At 45.5% G+C, this 17,167-nt stretch overlaps 1 protein-coding gene across 2 annotated transcripts in view; it reads right to left on the reverse strand.

Annotated features, from left to right (window-relative positions):
• Positions 1-17,167, reverse strand: part of RAB30 (RAB30, member RAS oncogene family) — a 166,916-nt gene that overhangs the window by 17,765 nt on the left and 131,984 nt on the right. For both annotated transcript variants that reach the window (XM_086933914.1, XM_086933913.1), the window contains one exon: positions 4,752-4,835. In XM_086933914.1, coding sequence (XP_086790040.1) covers positions 4,752-4,835 — 84 coding nt within the window. The remainder of the gene's footprint in view (positions 1-4,751; positions 4,836-17,167) is intronic.

The following is a 17,167-nucleotide window of genomic DNA, read 5'->3' on the forward strand; positions in this document are numbered from 1 at the left end:
ATGCAATATACCCCGGATTGAAAATGGTCAGCTACCAGTCTGTCCAGCGGCGGCTCCTCCGCAATGGCGGAGAAGCGTTGCCATACCGGCTCAGAGCCAGCAACTGAAAAATAAAACGATATGTTACTATTGTTTTACTTTTCAGATGCTGGCTCTAGCCGACATGTGCAGGAAGGGGCGGGCAGGGGCATGGGAGGGAGGAGGAGTGGTATATGCACTTTTAGGTGCGCATGTGAGTTTGGCCGGCCGTCTTAGATCGTATAGTACAGCTGAGTTGGAGAAACAACAGACTCCCTGTGTCTGTGCAAGCGTCTATTCAGCCCGCTCATGCTAATCCCCACACTGCGCTCACGCTTGAGAGCAGTGGGAGGACTGGATGGGGAGTCTGATGCTGTCCCAGGGACTGCTGGAACCAGGAAGAGAGGCGCGAGGCGGGCGGCAGCACAAGGTAAGTCTTGTTTTAAATTTTTTATTAGAAACGCCAACACCCACCTGCTCTCCCCAGCGTGCTGCCCAGCTGCCCCCTCTCTCCCCTCCGCACCCCCTCTACGCGGCCCACTGGTCTTTATCTCCTACAGCCGCCACTGAATCTGTCCAAGTGTTTATCACCATACTTTGATATCACTCTGTCTCTAATAAGTCCACACATCAAACTAGCCTTGCTTTTTAGGTCGAGCCTGGGCAGTGCATGTGCGAGGCATGCTGTATTCAGGTATGGACTTGAAGCCCGGCCCACTCTGTCCATATTTTTCATTGGCTTGTACCATTGTCCACTGTAAGCTGTGGTCTTTAATTGGTCAATTGGCTTAGGAGTCCATCCTAAGTACTGCATTGTCTTATTTTGTATCCTCCAATGAGGACACCCCTAGTTACGTGAGTTGTTACTCTGTAGGCTTTAAATTATAGCCTCCCAGCACTATTTTCTCAAATAGCTTTGTCCTGCAAGCTGTTGCAGGCAGGACACTCTTTCCTGAAGCTTTAAAAACAAATCTTTATAGCACGGTCGCCGAACGCATTTGCAATGCAATAGGTCTCGCATTTGCAAGAGTTTAAGCTACTGGCATTGTTTTAAAAACAAGCCATAAATAAAAGGCATTGTCATTTACAATGCCAATTTGCTCCGACTCTCGTAAATGCCAGACCTATTGCATTTCAAAAGCTTGTTAGTTTTGGCTGGGTGACTTCTTAGTTTTGGCAGTTCCAGAGCAGTCACTGCACCGGTTTCTCAAGAAAATGCTATGTTGGGCAGAAAGTGCCAAACTACTTCACTTGCTTTTTCCTCGCTTGCTTCATGAGCTTTGCAAAAGTGTGCTTCCATTGCTGCACATCATGTGGCAATGCACATTGGTCTAAGCTTGGTGTACTGATCCCATTCCATGCAAACTGATGAAACCATAGTTTCAGTAAGAGAAGCTGAAGCAATAGTCTCATTTAGTCCTCTTTATATGCTAATTGCCCGAGGCAAAAAAAAAAAAAAAATATATATATATATATATATATTTTTTTTTGTCTGCACTGGCTTCCTGTGAAGACTGTTCTCAGGTTCAGGCTTTATTTTCTGATCAGTAAGTACTGTAATGGTAAAATTCGACAAGTTTGGAATGAATTGTAGCTTCACGTTAATAGGGCAGATGCCATCCTGCACACACACACACAAATATATATATATATATATATATATATATATATATACATATATATATATATATATACACATATATAGATAGATAGAAAAGTTCTACACACATATATATGATGCGGTCCAGCTTGTAATTGTAAGATTTATTCTGGTACAAATTGCACAGCCCATGTTGATATATAGACTATGTGGGACTAAACGTGGCTGCCATTCGGCATTTCATTATTCCTGTATGAGAGCTGTAAAAATGACAAAGTAGCATGTCCGTATTTCATTACATGTGTTACAATGATCAATAATAGCAAATATGTCAACCGTTGTAATCTAGATTAACAAACACAGACTGGTGGGCATTTAGAACTCACTTTGACTGGACTGCATAGACTTTATTGTGGGGCATTGGTGCTTAACTGATTGTATTACCAGTATTTATCGACGATAATTCCATGGGCAAGTAAGTTTCGAATAAGTTGGAAAGCACAAACCTGCCCCTGCCATGATACATGGCGCCATATTGGAGCTGGGCGGATGAGGGATGGCACAGTAGCATTTTTGTTCACAGAAAGCGTTTACCTCCCATCACAAGAGTTAAAGTACCTATTCACTGATTCACAACTTTGTGTGACTGTACGAGTCCCTTAGTGAATTGGAAGAATAGATGAATCAGTGAGTGCAATGAAGGACAGGTGGATGGGTGGGTTTTGAGCGAGTTCATGGGTGGGTGTGTGAGTGAATGGTTGAATGTAGGGGGCATAGGCAGTGTGTACTGAACAAGGGCTTGGGGAAAGGACTGTACTTGTGGGGAAAGGGCATGCGCTGGGGCAAGGGGAGTGGGCTGGGGCAAGGCCAACGTGGTAGGGATGGGGCACTCAAAATCAAGACGGCAGTGTGGGGGGTATGAAGCAGTGTACGAGTGGCTGTCAGTGTGAGGGGGGAAGAAGCAGCGTGTGGCTGGCTGTCAGTGTGAGGTTAGAAGAGGTTAAGTAGATCAATCCTGATGTTCTGGGATGTGTAGCACGGGAGGAGGCCCCTTTTGCTGTAAGTACAATACACCCTTTTATATGTCCAAGAATACTCCACCCTCCTTGGCTGCCAGCGAGTCATTACTTTATCCTCATGCGGCTCCACAGCGGCCAATTCTATCCAAATACATGCACTGTGTGCAAAATGCTTCTCCCAGGCTCTCCCGCTGGGGCTGTGTCGGAACTACAGAGCATGTTGGGAGCCCCAGGGCAGCGGAGCCCCCAGTGTGCCGTGCTCAGGTAGAAGCAGGGCTTTAAGTGGGATTGAACTGGGGGGGGGGGCTGTCTAAGGGGCATGGTCAATGTAAGTAAGGGCGTAGCTTAGAAACACGTAAGCTAAAAATCGCTGTTTAGCATAGTGCGCCGCCCGACTTGTATTTTGCTGCTTCTGTCATTGCATCCACAAAGATGATACAACAAGTAACATCATACCTATAAGTCACAACTATTGGCTTTTTCAATGGTTGTTAGTTGCATAAGATAAATAAGTAGCAACAATGCCATGTGTGGTGATAGGGCCCTAGGCCCACATGGCATATAAAAAGACTGACACAGACACCAGTTAGTGGATGGTTATTCTGGCCACGAGCACGTGCGCTCGGCCTCTTTTATTAGCAGCGTCACCTGACCCAGTGACGTCTGTGGTGGGTGGATGCACAGTGTGAGGTCACATGAAAACACCTAAACTGTCACTATGTATATAATATTAAAAAAGCTTCCACTTGAAGCCCTGGTGACACCACGACAATGTTACTGCTCCTGCGTTTCAAAAAGAGAAAGGAAATCCAGAGAGAAAATGACTCTTTTAAAGGATTTCCCTTCCCCTACAACGCTCACCTAGTATGACGTCATGCCGTAACTTCTCCATTGGTGAGAAGTCAGCACGCACACGTCCACGTGCCTACTGTCACTGCAGTCCGGGGTAAAAACGGACGCCTGTGCCAGGGCACCAAACAGAGCCCGATAGAGGCCCGTTTCGAGGCCACCTTAAAAAAAACTGCCGTGCTCAGCACCGGTGAGACCCGGCCCACTTAAAGCCCTGAAGCAGTCGCCGAGGGGCCCTTGAGGACGAGCTGCCAGTGTGTGCTGCTCAAGGAAACGTGCAGTCTCTGCTTGCAGCACTGCCACGAATTGCATTTTTAAGCTGATAGTGTTCCCATCAGATTAACAATTTGGCAGTGAGAGGACTGTGCCTGCCACCTCCACAAACGTGTTCCAGCTGGCGTTGCAATGACGCAGTCACTTTCCTTCCCCGACAGGTGCCGTAAAACGCTCATCAGCATTCACGCTCTAATGCAGGAGCGAAGCCAGAGCTGCTCCGTGTATCTGCAGTCACCGACCGCACGAGCCTGCCCCCTCCCACCGCAATGAGTACCTGCTTCACTGCCCCTGCGATGCTTTAGTGGACTCGTCCAACTGTGAGGTGACAACCGTGACACTTTAGCACTATCAGCCAATGGCTGTTGAATGTAGGCTGTGAGTGACACTTACACCAAGGAATGGTTGATGGGGGTTTTGATCTTCAGTCCCTCGCCGCTCGCTCTGTGTAAGGAGCTCTGTTAGCAGCTTTGCGAGACAGCTTATACTGTCTCGAGCCTGGCCTACAAACAGGCCTCGGACAGACATCAAGGAAAGCAGTAATGAAAACGAATGGGTAAAGACACAAGCCAGGTAGTGCTGGCAATCCCAGCTGACAAATTATAACTGGTGTTCACCAAGCCACAAATAGATGACAACCAATTCTAAACTATATAAAATAAGATGGGTTTTCGGTAACTAGAAAGAAATCTTCACAGCAGCAACACCCTTTTTGAATTATTTTATTTAGAATCACATCCAAGTGCACTTCTTAATATGTTTTGTCTTCATTTTGAGTCAACACCTGTATGAAAAGCGACAGTCATTCTATTTCATAATGAGACATTTTGTAATATCATCGTGAACCTTTTAATATCCCAGGAACTGCATTAAAAATAATGTAATTGAATTAAAAGAAGCTTTGCATTGCACATTGCCTGCCCATTACAAATGGGCCTGCACGTTAGCTAATTAATACAACATAAACTCCAATTTGAAGAACATAAACGTACCTTAATTTTTTCACCTTTAATTTCAACAGTTTTAATCATAAAGTCGACCCCGATCGTAGCTCCCTGGCCTGGCGGGAAAAGACCCTGCAAAGATTAATAACGGATTAGCTATGAAGGCAGACATTACACAATATGCAATAGTACGTTGTGCATTCCCAAATCAATATTACTTTTCCTACTGTGTTTTTGGACACAAGCAAGGCACCTTTAAAAAAAAAAAACAAGCACTGGCGTTGCCAATAGGTCTCGCAGTAGGAAAGTTGGAGCTATTGGTTTTGTAAATGACAAAGCCCTTTATGTTTTTTAACCCCTTGCATGCTGATGACGGAGCGGTTCCGTCATCAGCTACGGGTGAGCTGTGCTGATGACGGAACCGTTCCGTCATGACTCCGCCCACGCAAGGCGGAGTCAGCATGGGCGGGGAATTCCCGCCGCACGCAAGGGGTTAAATGAAAACAAAAATAAAAGGCATTGTTATTTGCAATTGTAATAGCTCCAACTTTCCTACTGCAAGACCTATTGGCAACGCCAGTGCTTGTTGTTATGTCCGGGACATAAGAGTGTCCTCGGGAGAGACATATCTTCACTTATAGAACTCCCCGAGATTACGGGACGGCATGACTGAGTTGCGGGATTGGGACTTTTCTCTTTACACTAATTTGAATACATTGATTGGTTCTGCTCGCGTGCTTTGCATGTATGAGGCCGCGGGTTCAATCCCCGGCCTCTCCAGTTAACGTTAAAAATATTTGCTTTGAAGAGCGCCTCGCTTTTTTTAGTCAAAAAGGAACATATAATATTACGATGCATACGGACAGCACATTGGAGTGCAGAAAAGCCAAATACATTGATTGGTTGTGCTTGCGTGCTTTGCATGACCCCATTTCACTGCGGATGGAAAGAGGTCACATAAACTGAACTATGGCCGGAGATGACATGTGTTGGCAAATGAAAGCCCATAGTATGCTATTTTAGGAATGCTGTCTGTATTTTATGGTATCTTTTTTTAACATGTTTTGTATTTTGTAAAAGTGTTATTATACATGTTTTGTGCTTTTATGGTCATTTTTAATGTGCCGAATAAAGCTTCATGAATTGAATTGAAAGCCCATAGCTAAAACAGTGTATCCTGGGTTGCAACCTGGCCGGTCCAAGGCCCGGAGGACAGAATGGGGGGGATTCACAGGAATACCTCAGTTTTTCCTCTTCAGATTAGCAAAATTCTAAACATCGTATTTTTTTTCTTTCGCTCATACATTTTACCATTTTCCTCTGACGTAGTCCGTGCAGGGAAACCCGCCGGGTCCGTGTGAAGTTTGTGCATGGCTTGCTTCGGTGGTTTGAATGCACGCTCCCTTTTATCCTCGAATTGAGAATACTGGGGTACTCAGAATGACGCCCAAAATCTATTTTGAAGAGTGTCCTTAAAAGTACCCCTTTAACACTTAGAGTACTCTTCGGTTACTTCTTGATTATTGTTATAAATTGATAAATGTTAGTGGTAAAAAAAACGATTTATTACAAATTCGGAGATCTTTACATGCCTATCGAATCCTTCTATATGTCTTCCAGAACATTCTATGGCATTCCAGAGTACAGTACAGTACAGTAATCCTGTGCATGGCTGCGGCATCGCTTGCACACCGGGGGGCTTCACAGGGCACCCCCGAGCAAGAAAAGGGACACAGCGACACCGGTCACTGGCGACAGAGGGGCACATCTGCCACTGCCGAGGAGATGCTAGAGGCAGAATCATTTTACCTATTAATCTATGGGCTTTACTGCTTCTGTTGTAATGCCAACGCATCGCTTTAGTTGTTTGTGTCTGTGTGTGCTTCAATTGTTCAAAATACAGATGTTACGCTTCAATTAAAAAGCTCCTATCTCCATCCTTTAAATTGCATAATTTGGCACCCGGGGGATTCTTCTCCTAGCTTCCAGCTCAGTGTGATCTTGGGCAAATCACTTTGAGTCAGATGCAGATTTGTTTTTAACTTAAGTGTGCTAAACCAGCCGCGTAAACCTCAGCTCCCCGCATCTGTCGGCATCTGCATTTTAAACAACGGCAAATGTGCTAATATGATAAACTTTCGGCAGTAATACTGTACATTTAGAGTTAAGGGAGAGAGGGTGGGTGTTTCCAGAGGAGGGGCAGTAGAGGGGCCATTGGGAGGTCGCGAAGACCAGTATATCTGAAACTTTACGTGCATTCACGTACCTTCCCAGTGGTATTTCCGCTCAAATGGCTGACAAAAAAATAGTAACGGCTTTAGTAAGTCTGCACATGGAGGTCGATAACTTTACGTTTCATTTCCCCACCAGGAAAAATAATATATTGGTAGAGAAAATCTGAAAGGTGCTGGCGCGCGCATCAATACAATTACAGTCTGCAATTCCGGACAATTTTTGTGAATCTCCAGAAATCTGGTAAACAGTGGGCATAAGCCTAGGGTTGTAGTATGGGGCCGACTTTTTCAAGGTAAAGCATAGTGAATTCATGCCCGAACTACCCCTCTTCTCAGTATCTTCAGAAATTGGAGGCTTTCCGTAACACCGATTATTAGTGGCGGTTCATATTTTAGAAAGGTGACATACTGACATTCACATGTGTATAATGAGATAAACAGTCAGTTGTAGAAGCAGAGACTTGCGGCAACAGTCCCCATTTATGGACGGGGTGGTCCGTGTGACAGGCGAGCCCCACCAGCCCCAACACCTCTATTTGTGGGAATGGTCGAAGAGTGGCTAATGTTTTACTTCCGTATCTGAGGAATTAGCATGTTACGGGTCTCTATTGAAAATATTGCCGCTTTTGGGCATTTTTTTTTAGCTTAGTTACTGCATTAAAAAATAAACGGCAAGGCTGTGTTTGCGGGGAGAGAGAAGGGAGGTGCTGGTGTGGGAGGGGGGAGGTGTTGGTGTGGGAGGAGTGCTGCTAGGGCAAGGCTGTGTTTGCGGGGAGAGAGAGGGGAGGTGCTGGTGTGGGAGGGGGAGGTGCTGGTGTGGGAGGAGTGCTGCTAGGGCAACGCTGTGTTTGCGGGGAGAGAGAGGGGAGGTGCTGGTGTGGGAGGGGGGAGGTGCTGGTGTGGGAGGAGTGCTGCTACGGCAAGGCTGTGTTTGCGGGGAGAGAGAGGGGAGGTGCTGGTGTGGGAGGGGGGAGTTGCTGGTGTGGGAGGATCAGCTCAGTGTGATCTTGGGCAAATCACTTTGAGTCAGATGCAGATTTGTGTTTAACTTAAGTGTGCTAAACCAGCCGCGTAAACCTCAGCTCCCCGCATCTGTCGGCATCTGCATTTTAAACAACGGCAAATGTGCTAATATGATAAACTTTCGGCAGTAATACTGTACATTTAGAGTTAAGGGAGAGAGGGTGGGTGTTTCCAGAGGAGGGGCAGTAGAGGGGCCATTGGGAGGTCGCGAAGACCGGTACATCTGAAACTTTACGTGCATTCACGTACCTTCCCAGTGGTATTTCCGCTCAAATGGCTGACAAAAAAATAATAACGGCTTTAGTAAGTCTGCACATGGAGGTCGATAACTTTACGTTTCATTTCCCCACCAGGAAAAATAATATATTGGTAGAGAAAATCAAACACTTGAAACGTGCTGGCGCGCGCATCAATACAATTACAGTCTGCAATTCCGGACAATTTTTGTGAATCTCCAGAAATCTGGTAAACAGTGGGCATAAGCCTAGGGTTGTAGTATGGGGCCGACTTTTTCAAGGTAAAGCATAGTGAATTCATGCCCGAACTACCCCTCTTCTCAGTATCTTCAGAAATGTGAGGCTTACCGTAACACCGATTATTAGTGGCGGTTCAAATTTTAGAAAGGTGACATACTGACATTCACATGTGTATAATGAGATAAACAGTCAGTTGTAGAAGCAGAGACTTGCGGCAACAGTCCCCATTTATGGACGGGGTGGTCCGTGTGACAGGCGAGCCCCACCAGCCCCAACACCTCTATTTGTGGGAATGGTCGAAGAGTGGCTAATGTTTTACTTCCGTATCTGAGGAATTAGCATGTTACGGGTCTCTATTGAAAATATTGCCGCTTTTAGGCATTTTTTTTTAGCTTAGTTACTGCATTAAAAAATAAACGTCAAGGCTGTGTTTGCGGGGAGAGAGAGGGGAGGTGCTGGTGTGGGAGGGGGAGGTGCTGGTGTGGGAGGAGTGCTGCTAGGGCAAGGCTGTGTTTGCGGGGAGAGAGAGAGGGGAGGTGCTGGTATGGGAGGGGGGAGGTGCTGGTGTGGGAGGAGTGCTGCTAGGGCAAGGCTGTGTTTGCGGGGAGAGAGAGGGGAGGTGCTGGTGTGGGAGGGGGAGGTGCTGTGTGGGAGGAGTGCTGCTACGGCAAGGCTGTGTTTGCAGGGAGAGAGAGGGGAGGTGCTGGTGTGGGAGAGGGGAGTTGCTGGTGTGGGAGGAGTGCTGCTAGGGGAGGAGAAGCCCTGGCCGTGAATGCGCGTGCATGTTTGCTCACGTGATTCACGTGAACTGCAAGAAAACCGCGCGGCTGAAAGCCCTTGGTTTGAAGAGGATTTTGCCGACTTGAATTCTCCCCATTTCCCATTCCTGCGGAATGGTAAAGGCGAGACCTAAAAAAAAAAGCACAACTGTTCACAGTGAATATTCAAACTGATCAATGTAATAGAACTTTTCGGTGTGGTTGAGAAAGAAAAGTTACTCACGTTGTTACTCTGGCACTCAAAGACTTAACCGCGGCGCGAATTCCGCCACAGTGCGGCGGTTTTAATGAGTGGGCCGGGCCACATCAGCCAACGGACGTGTGCAGTACTACGGAGGTAGTGCTCGCAACGGCTACTGGCCGACGGGAGCACTTAAGGGGAATGTCTCCAATTATCGGCTTGTCAAAAGAACATTTCGTAGGTAGTCCCAGAAACAAATTTTCAAATGAAATTGGGGAACCGTTCATGTGCATTCCTGCAAAGGCCTGTGTCTGCCAACACCACCCCCATCAATACCCTTCTTTCATTATGAATGTCATACTGTGTGAAATAAGCCTACAATATAGGAACACGCGGAGATCCTAAAGTAAAGTGACTTGTGTACAAACAATAATATAGGACTTATGACAAGGGCTGTACATGTGTTGTAGTGTGCAGTTGAATTGTAAATGTAAATGTAAATGTTTTTGTACTTGTATAGCGCACAGCTATCCGCAGTAGGTTTCCCGGCGCTTGTACGAATACCGCAAGGGAACCCTTCCTGGCTTTCCCTGCGAAGTGTCCACTCCTGGGCACCCCCATGGTGCAGACCAGGCATCCCTCGCGTTGTGGGGGCCGTTGTGGAGACTAAGCAAGCTATTGCCCAGAGTTGCAGCGTGGGACCCATGATCAGAATAGGCACTAAGGCGAGAATATCCGGTATGGGGAATTAATGAGCCCGAGACCCACCGGGGCAGGAATCGAACCCTGGTCCCTGGCCAGAGCTCTGCATCGAGGTCTGCCTGCTCTAACCATTGAGCCACACTTCTCCACAATTGTAATGCTCTATTTAGGACACAAACAAATAGGCTATTTGCCAAATGAAGTCTACCTAAGGGTGTCAGACACAACACCACAGGGGGGGGGGGGGGGGGGGGGGCACAGCTAACATGCAACCAGGGTGAATGCTACGTAAAAATCAACTTCACCGGAACTGCACTTACGCAAAAGCTACACAACCACCAGAGTATATAGTCTCTATGGTGACTTCCCAGGAGTGGCACAGCTGTACGCCACTGAAACAGCAGCTTCATACTCACTAAGTGAAGACTTAGGGAGTCTTCCTGTGGGCAGCAGGGTGTAATCGAGTTCCTGGAGCACAAGCAGTAGAGATGTCGATCCAAAACTAAGTTGTGAATGGTATGTTTTTAGCAGGTTTGGGTTACCTTCGAAGGAGAGGGAAGATCAATGAAAGGAAAAGGGATGCAGGAGGAACGCTGAGCAGGGGTTCTGGCCCAGCTCCTCACTCAGCGAGCCAAAAAGTTATATTGTCTCTGCCAGTCACCCCTAACTCATCTGCACTTTATCTGTCCTAAAGAAAGTGGTTTAGAGAGCAGAGGTGCAGCGTAGAACAAAGAGAGGTGGTGAAGTGACCTGGGTTGGACCCAATAAATGATGTGGAACAATCGCAACAAAGTGTCATGTGCCAGAGTTAAGCGTCGTAGTAATTGGAGCCATTTTTTCATGAACACTGCCCTTTCCAAATGTTGCCTTCACTTTGCATTCGTGACTCTTAGACTAGTTTCTTGGAAACACTGTCCTTGCTGACACAGAACACTTTGTGAGAACACTATCACACTGCCTTGACATTAGACATGGCCTTCACGTGTGTGACACAAATGTGCTTTATTATTACATCCATATGGCGACACAGCTATATGTGAAATACAAACAATGGCCAGCCAATTACAATCTCGGACAGAGGCAAGGATACCATTTTCTATAACCTTTTGTTTTCTAACAATCAGAGGAGACACATCAGCTGGCTGGAAGGGGTCCCTGCATGCCGAAGCTTTCACCTGGCAGCTCACAGCCTTCTCCGTGAGGGCTGTCCAGTTCATGACCAAGACGTGGTCTTACACTCTTACCCATCCGGTAAAGGGGTTAGATTAACCAGAAGTGGGCTTCTTGGCAAAACATACATCTGCACCCTAGACACGTAGGTTAGGGTTTCGTATTATAGGAGTGTGCTACAAAGTTGTGCTATTGAATGTCTATGCATATATAGGTTGTGTCAAGAAAATGGTCGAGCCCACTGGACCCCTTAGAGAAAAATGGGCTCATTGACGTGGGCGACCTTGACAATACTGGATGGCAAGTGGCACTGGCCTCCCCACGAGTGGTGGGTATACCCTCACGGCTCAGACTGATGCAGCAAAAAATTTTACACCGATCCTACTATACTAGGCATACCTTGCACAAGATAGGTAAAACACTGCACCCATATGGTCTATGTTGTTGCGGGGACAAAGGTACCCTTTCCCACACCATATGGCAATGTCCCAAAATCATGGAATATTGGGTAACGGTAATGAGAACGATTTCACCAACGGAGGAAGTCTCACTGGTACCGGAGCCCAGACGATGTCTGTTAAGTGTCTGGGAGCCCAATGACCTAACTCACTAAGCACAGGACTGGGCCACGTTAGGGATTATGGCCGCCAAACGTAACATTGCACAAAAATGGGGATCGGCGGGGTTACCGACACTTGCCTCGTGGTGCAGGGACATGGACGCCGCCATGATAGGTGAGAGAACGGTGTTCGTCAATCGGGGGTGTCCCCGGAAGTGGAGTAAAATCTGGGGGGCATGGAACAAATTTAGGGGGGACATATGTGAACCACCAAGCGACTGTGAAGAGTGTTTGGAGGAGGAATGGTAAGGAAGGGAACATTGACAATGCAATGGAATTGGGCTTCGGATGGGGGGCAATGCATACTAATGAACTGCATGTAACAACTATGTATGACTGTATAGTGAAGATTAACATTGTACCTATGAGACATCTTGAGTTGCCGTACTGTGATTTCATTGTGCATAATACAATTAAAATAATTCCAAAAAAAAAGAAAATGGTTGAGCTATTTATTTTGTTCACTGTTCTGACTTTCAGTGTAACTGCTGTCTGCTTCGGTCTATTAATTATTGCAGCCCATATATTCTATGCAAGAATCACTATGGTTCAATAAATATGGAAAACACGCCGCTGTGTTTTCTTTGTATATTTCTCTGCGCAAAAGAGCACGAGCGACTGAGCGATAAGTTGGACGTCTATCAACACGGTTCCTGAAGGAACAAAGTGGTCATGTTCAGTTGTTTGCCCCCTATTTAGGTTTTGGGGGGGGGGGGGGAATAATGGAGGCACTGCAAGCTAGCTGGTCCAAGGGACAACATATCCTGTGGGGGTGCATGGAATCAGTTTGGAACCATCCTAAGTTTATGTTGCCCCCAAAAGCGCAGTTCCTACTGATATGTGGAAACTACTTGACAAAAGAACATGAAGAAAACTAGAGGAAAGGGAAAGTAGAAGGCACTGGCAAGAAAGCAGCCTCGGTCTGCCAAGTGAAAGGGAGATGGTCTTAGGGGTGAAGAAGTGGGAAGACAACAACACTGAACAGAACAGTCATGCAGCAAAGGGGATTCAATGCAATGTCAAGGCAATGTCGAGATCAATCATGAAAGACATTTTCATGGATGGCCTCTCAGGGTTCCAGCACAAGACGAACATGGTACTTTATGTGGAAGGGAGGAAGGAACACGAGAAGGCGGCAGGAAAATATACCAGTGTGGGTGAATGGCCAAAGAGGAATTTACTTTTGGAGGGAGTGGATAGAAATACTGCATAGGAGAACCTCCCATCTGGTCAATTTTCCCAGGAACATTTACGACACAGCCACAATGTGGTGAAACCTGCGGCAGGATAGGAGAGTGGAGTGGATGAAGCTAAAAACAACAATCAGGACTGGTGCCAGGGCCAAGAAGCTAATTAGGGCATCAACCCAAGTGACTGTTTCCAAAGCCTATAATTACAACTTGTGCCAAAATAATTCACAGTTTCCACCTTAATAATCTGCTGCTGCAGAAGTGACTCATGGCTGCTATAACTCCACCTCCACAAGTACAACCTTGGTGCGTAAATACAATTGTGAATACCATTCCTGATGTACAAATTCAATAATAGTGGCATTGTGGCCTCATTTACTCACACTTATAATTACACCTGTATATGTGAGTAGATCAGTAGACAGTTGTTTGGTGAGGACGTTTCAGGGCGGGGAGACGCACAAGATGGTAAACAACCATATACGTGCAAATGTGTGAACATTCATAACCATTTTGCAAGCTGTTTTCTTTTCAGAAAAGAGGCGAAGGTTAATTTCCATCAAAGGCATGGGTAAATTTGTTATCAGGGTGGAAAGAGAAGGCAACTTCCACAAAACTGGTTGGGTTTAAGAATAGAGGGTTCTACAGAAAGAAACAAAAAATGAAATTGTGGAAAGGCACTTTGCATTACACGTACACATACAAAAATGCAGACTTGCTACATTTCCCTATGTGTAAATGTATAATCCTGTGTGGAACTCTGATAGGCTGCAAGATTCGCAGCTTCACATGACAGTTACTGCAGTTCTTTGAAATATCCAGATAAAACGGAAATATCCAACAAAAAAAAGTAGGTGTGAACCTACAATGTAAATTTCCAACTTTCCTTTTTTCAAAAGTTGTTTACAATTATTTTATAATGGCAAGTACAAACATATGTTGAGTAGAATTTAACCCTATGACATCAAAATTAAAGGAGACTTTTTCCCATGGAAGCGTGTCTGCAATTATCGCTTAGTAATAGCATGGCTTACAAAGCATTCATTATGCCACTATTAGCATGGCTAATTTACTTGCAGCAACAAAGGAGGAAAAAAAGAAAATAAAAACGGAGCAATGGACAATGATCATACAATAACTCTACACTTCAAAATAAATAACTGACCATCCCTCCCATGTTAACGTATATCAGAATGTGACCACCTCACTAGTCTGTCACGGTTTGTTTTCCGTTCTCACCACATATAGTAGGGTATCTCACTTCCCATACAGCAGCAGCTTTCAAATCACCTCCTACTTGTTACCCGCCTCCAAAATCTGTTCAAACTATCTTCGCAGTCCGGTGGTGATTCAACCCTGGTATGGGGGCTCCAAAGACCCGGTTCACAGAGGATCCCGGGTACTCACCACGGATCCTCTACCTAGTTTTTTGATGATTATACAAAAAGTAAAAAAAAGGTTGGGACTCTATCACCGACGAGTGCTGCGTGTTTATCAACCGTGTATATCAAAAACACGTTGAATCACCATATTGGCTTCGTTGGCGAGGATGAGAATCTCTAGTGTTGAACTATATAATCAGTCTGACTGCCAGAAGCAGGAGAGTAATGAGCGTTCCACCTGGGGTGGTCAAGAGGTACTCAGATTCTTCTCCACTGTCACCCAAAACCAAAGTCAGGGGGTCCATTCTGAGCTACAACCCCACTACCTCCTTAATCTTTATCAACTATTTTTTTTTAACACCTTGGGTGCTTGAGAGATTCCCCTCCTGTGCTGCATTCCCTGAATCCCCATTGTTCATGACGAGCTCAGCTCGTCATGAGCAGCGAAGGGGTTAAGTAATTTTGTGAAGCGGACCGAATTCTAGATACCTAGACGATGCACTTTATAAATAGACATATAATTACAGACATTGGCATTTTCAAGTGCTGATTCATTGAAGAGAAACACCCTGTAATTGTGCCTGAAAATGAATCATAAGCACTGCAGGTAGAAGGCATAACAAACTAACTTGTCACATAATTAATATCATGTAACCACCTCAGCACATCAGTGGACACCTCATTGCATATTAGGTTACAAATGCTAGCAAGTTCTATAACACAGGCATACTTTATTATTCTAGATTTCTTTTTTTTTAGCTAATCCACATTACTGTTGCAGGCGAACGTTTAAGCAACATTAGATAGATATTGGATAGGACAGCTGCAATGGTATGAAGACATTTAGTACCACTGCTGCTACTACCACCACTGGAGGGTAAAGAGAGTTACAATATTCAAGTATACGCTAAAAGACTGCTCCTACTACGGAGTTTCTGTCTGCATCAATGGCATTTTCCCTTGATGCACTCAGTTGGAAGAGACGTGCTTAACAAAGTAGGTCAATTGCCTTGTCTAGCCAAAGTGTTTTATCATGAATGACATCCAAGCTCCTCAATTTGAACCTCGAGCTATGCTAGCTCCAAACATTGATGGCTGAACTTAGAAGCATTCCTTGTAAAGTTGTCTTTGGCCTTTGATCTAATATGGTTTAGAACCATATAAGATGTTACAGGACACAAACAAATTCGATGTTCCAGAGACACCTGATGATGGTTTGTGGCTGGATTTTGCAACCTAAAGTTAAAAATGAGACTTGTAGGCAGACAGATCCTCAGAAAAAGGTTAGTTCAGTGTTACTATCTCAGATTGGAGACAAAGGAGGCAAATCATTTGCTTACTGTGTGTCAAGGGCCATTGACCAATGTTAGCCGATTGAAGAGAGTATGATAATCGGCTGTACTGAATGGCACATACAGGTTGAGGAATGACAAAAAGGTTTTGTTAGACCTTTCAACCTTAGGGTGGTCTTTCTCCAAACCTTTTCCGTTACTCCCCCATTTTTGCTAATCTCGTTTTTGTTGGCCTTAGGACTCTAGCACTGGTGAGCAGTGGTAAAGTGCTCAATTTTAAACATGGTGAGATTGACATACTCCCAATCGGCACATTTAAATTATGTAGCAGACCCTAGTAAAGTGGTACTACATGTACACAGGACCTGTAAATTAAATGCTACTAGTGGGCCTACAGCACGCATTGAGCCACTCACTTAAGTAACCTATTAAACATGGCTTAGGCCTGCATTTAAGCCTAAGTGTGCAGTTTTAAACTTCAATTTCGACCTGGCAAAATTGCCAGGCCTAAACTTTCCTTTTTAATACACTTAAGTCACCCCTTAGGGTACAGTGTATCAAAAAAAAGTTGGGCATGTACTTTTACATATCCTGGTAGTGAAAAACTCAAAATCGTTTTTCATTGCTGCTAGGCCTGCCTTTCCCATAAGATAACACAGGGTAACTTACTACATTTAATAATTGACAACTTTCAGCTGGGAGTAGGTAGGGATATCGAGTTTGGGGTCTAAAGAATTGTAATTCCAAACCTTTTTAATGGTAGAGTAGGATTTCAAGTCACAATTCTGAAAATGCCACTTTTAGAAAGTTGACATTTTCTTGTCTCAACCATTTGGTGCCTACAGACTCACAAAGGATTTGACACTAGTCTACTGTGACCCCAGACTAGCTATGGCCATGGTTGTGAGGCTGGAAAAGCCAAACACCTCTAGGGGGTGGAAGCCTCCAGAACCTTCTCCTACTACAAATTGGGCACGAGGTATAAATTATGGACCCTCAGACTCAACTATTCAGTACATCTCTGCACCTGTGGAAGACTCAACAGTCATTCTTGCAGAGCACAGCAGTAGTCCTATTCTGTTGCCCTGCTTACAGAGTGAAAGGACTGGACCTGCATCTTGAACCCAGGACCAGAGTCGGTCAATTAATCAATCAGGGTTTGTTAAGCGCAGCTATTCACCCGGGAGGGTCTCAAGGCGCTGGGGGGGGGGGAGGGGGGGCACAGCTCCTAGGCACTCGCGGGGTGCTGTAACTGATGAGATCAGCGGTCTTCCATAGCCCACCAGGGTACGTGCAGTGGTGGATGCTCATTGTGATACGACAAACAGCCAGGTCTGAAGGTCCCTCAGGAACTTGGAGAGAGTTGTGGTCTGGAGGAGCTGGAGAGGGAGGGTGTTCCATGCCTTGGCAGCGAGG

The sequence above is a fragment of the Lissotriton vulgaris genome, chromosome 8 (assembly GCF_964263255.1).
Source record: "Lissotriton vulgaris chromosome 8, aLisVul1.2, whole genome shotgun sequence".
NCBI classification, from domain to species: Eukaryota; Metazoa; Chordata; class Amphibia; order Caudata; family Salamandridae; genus Lissotriton; species Lissotriton vulgaris.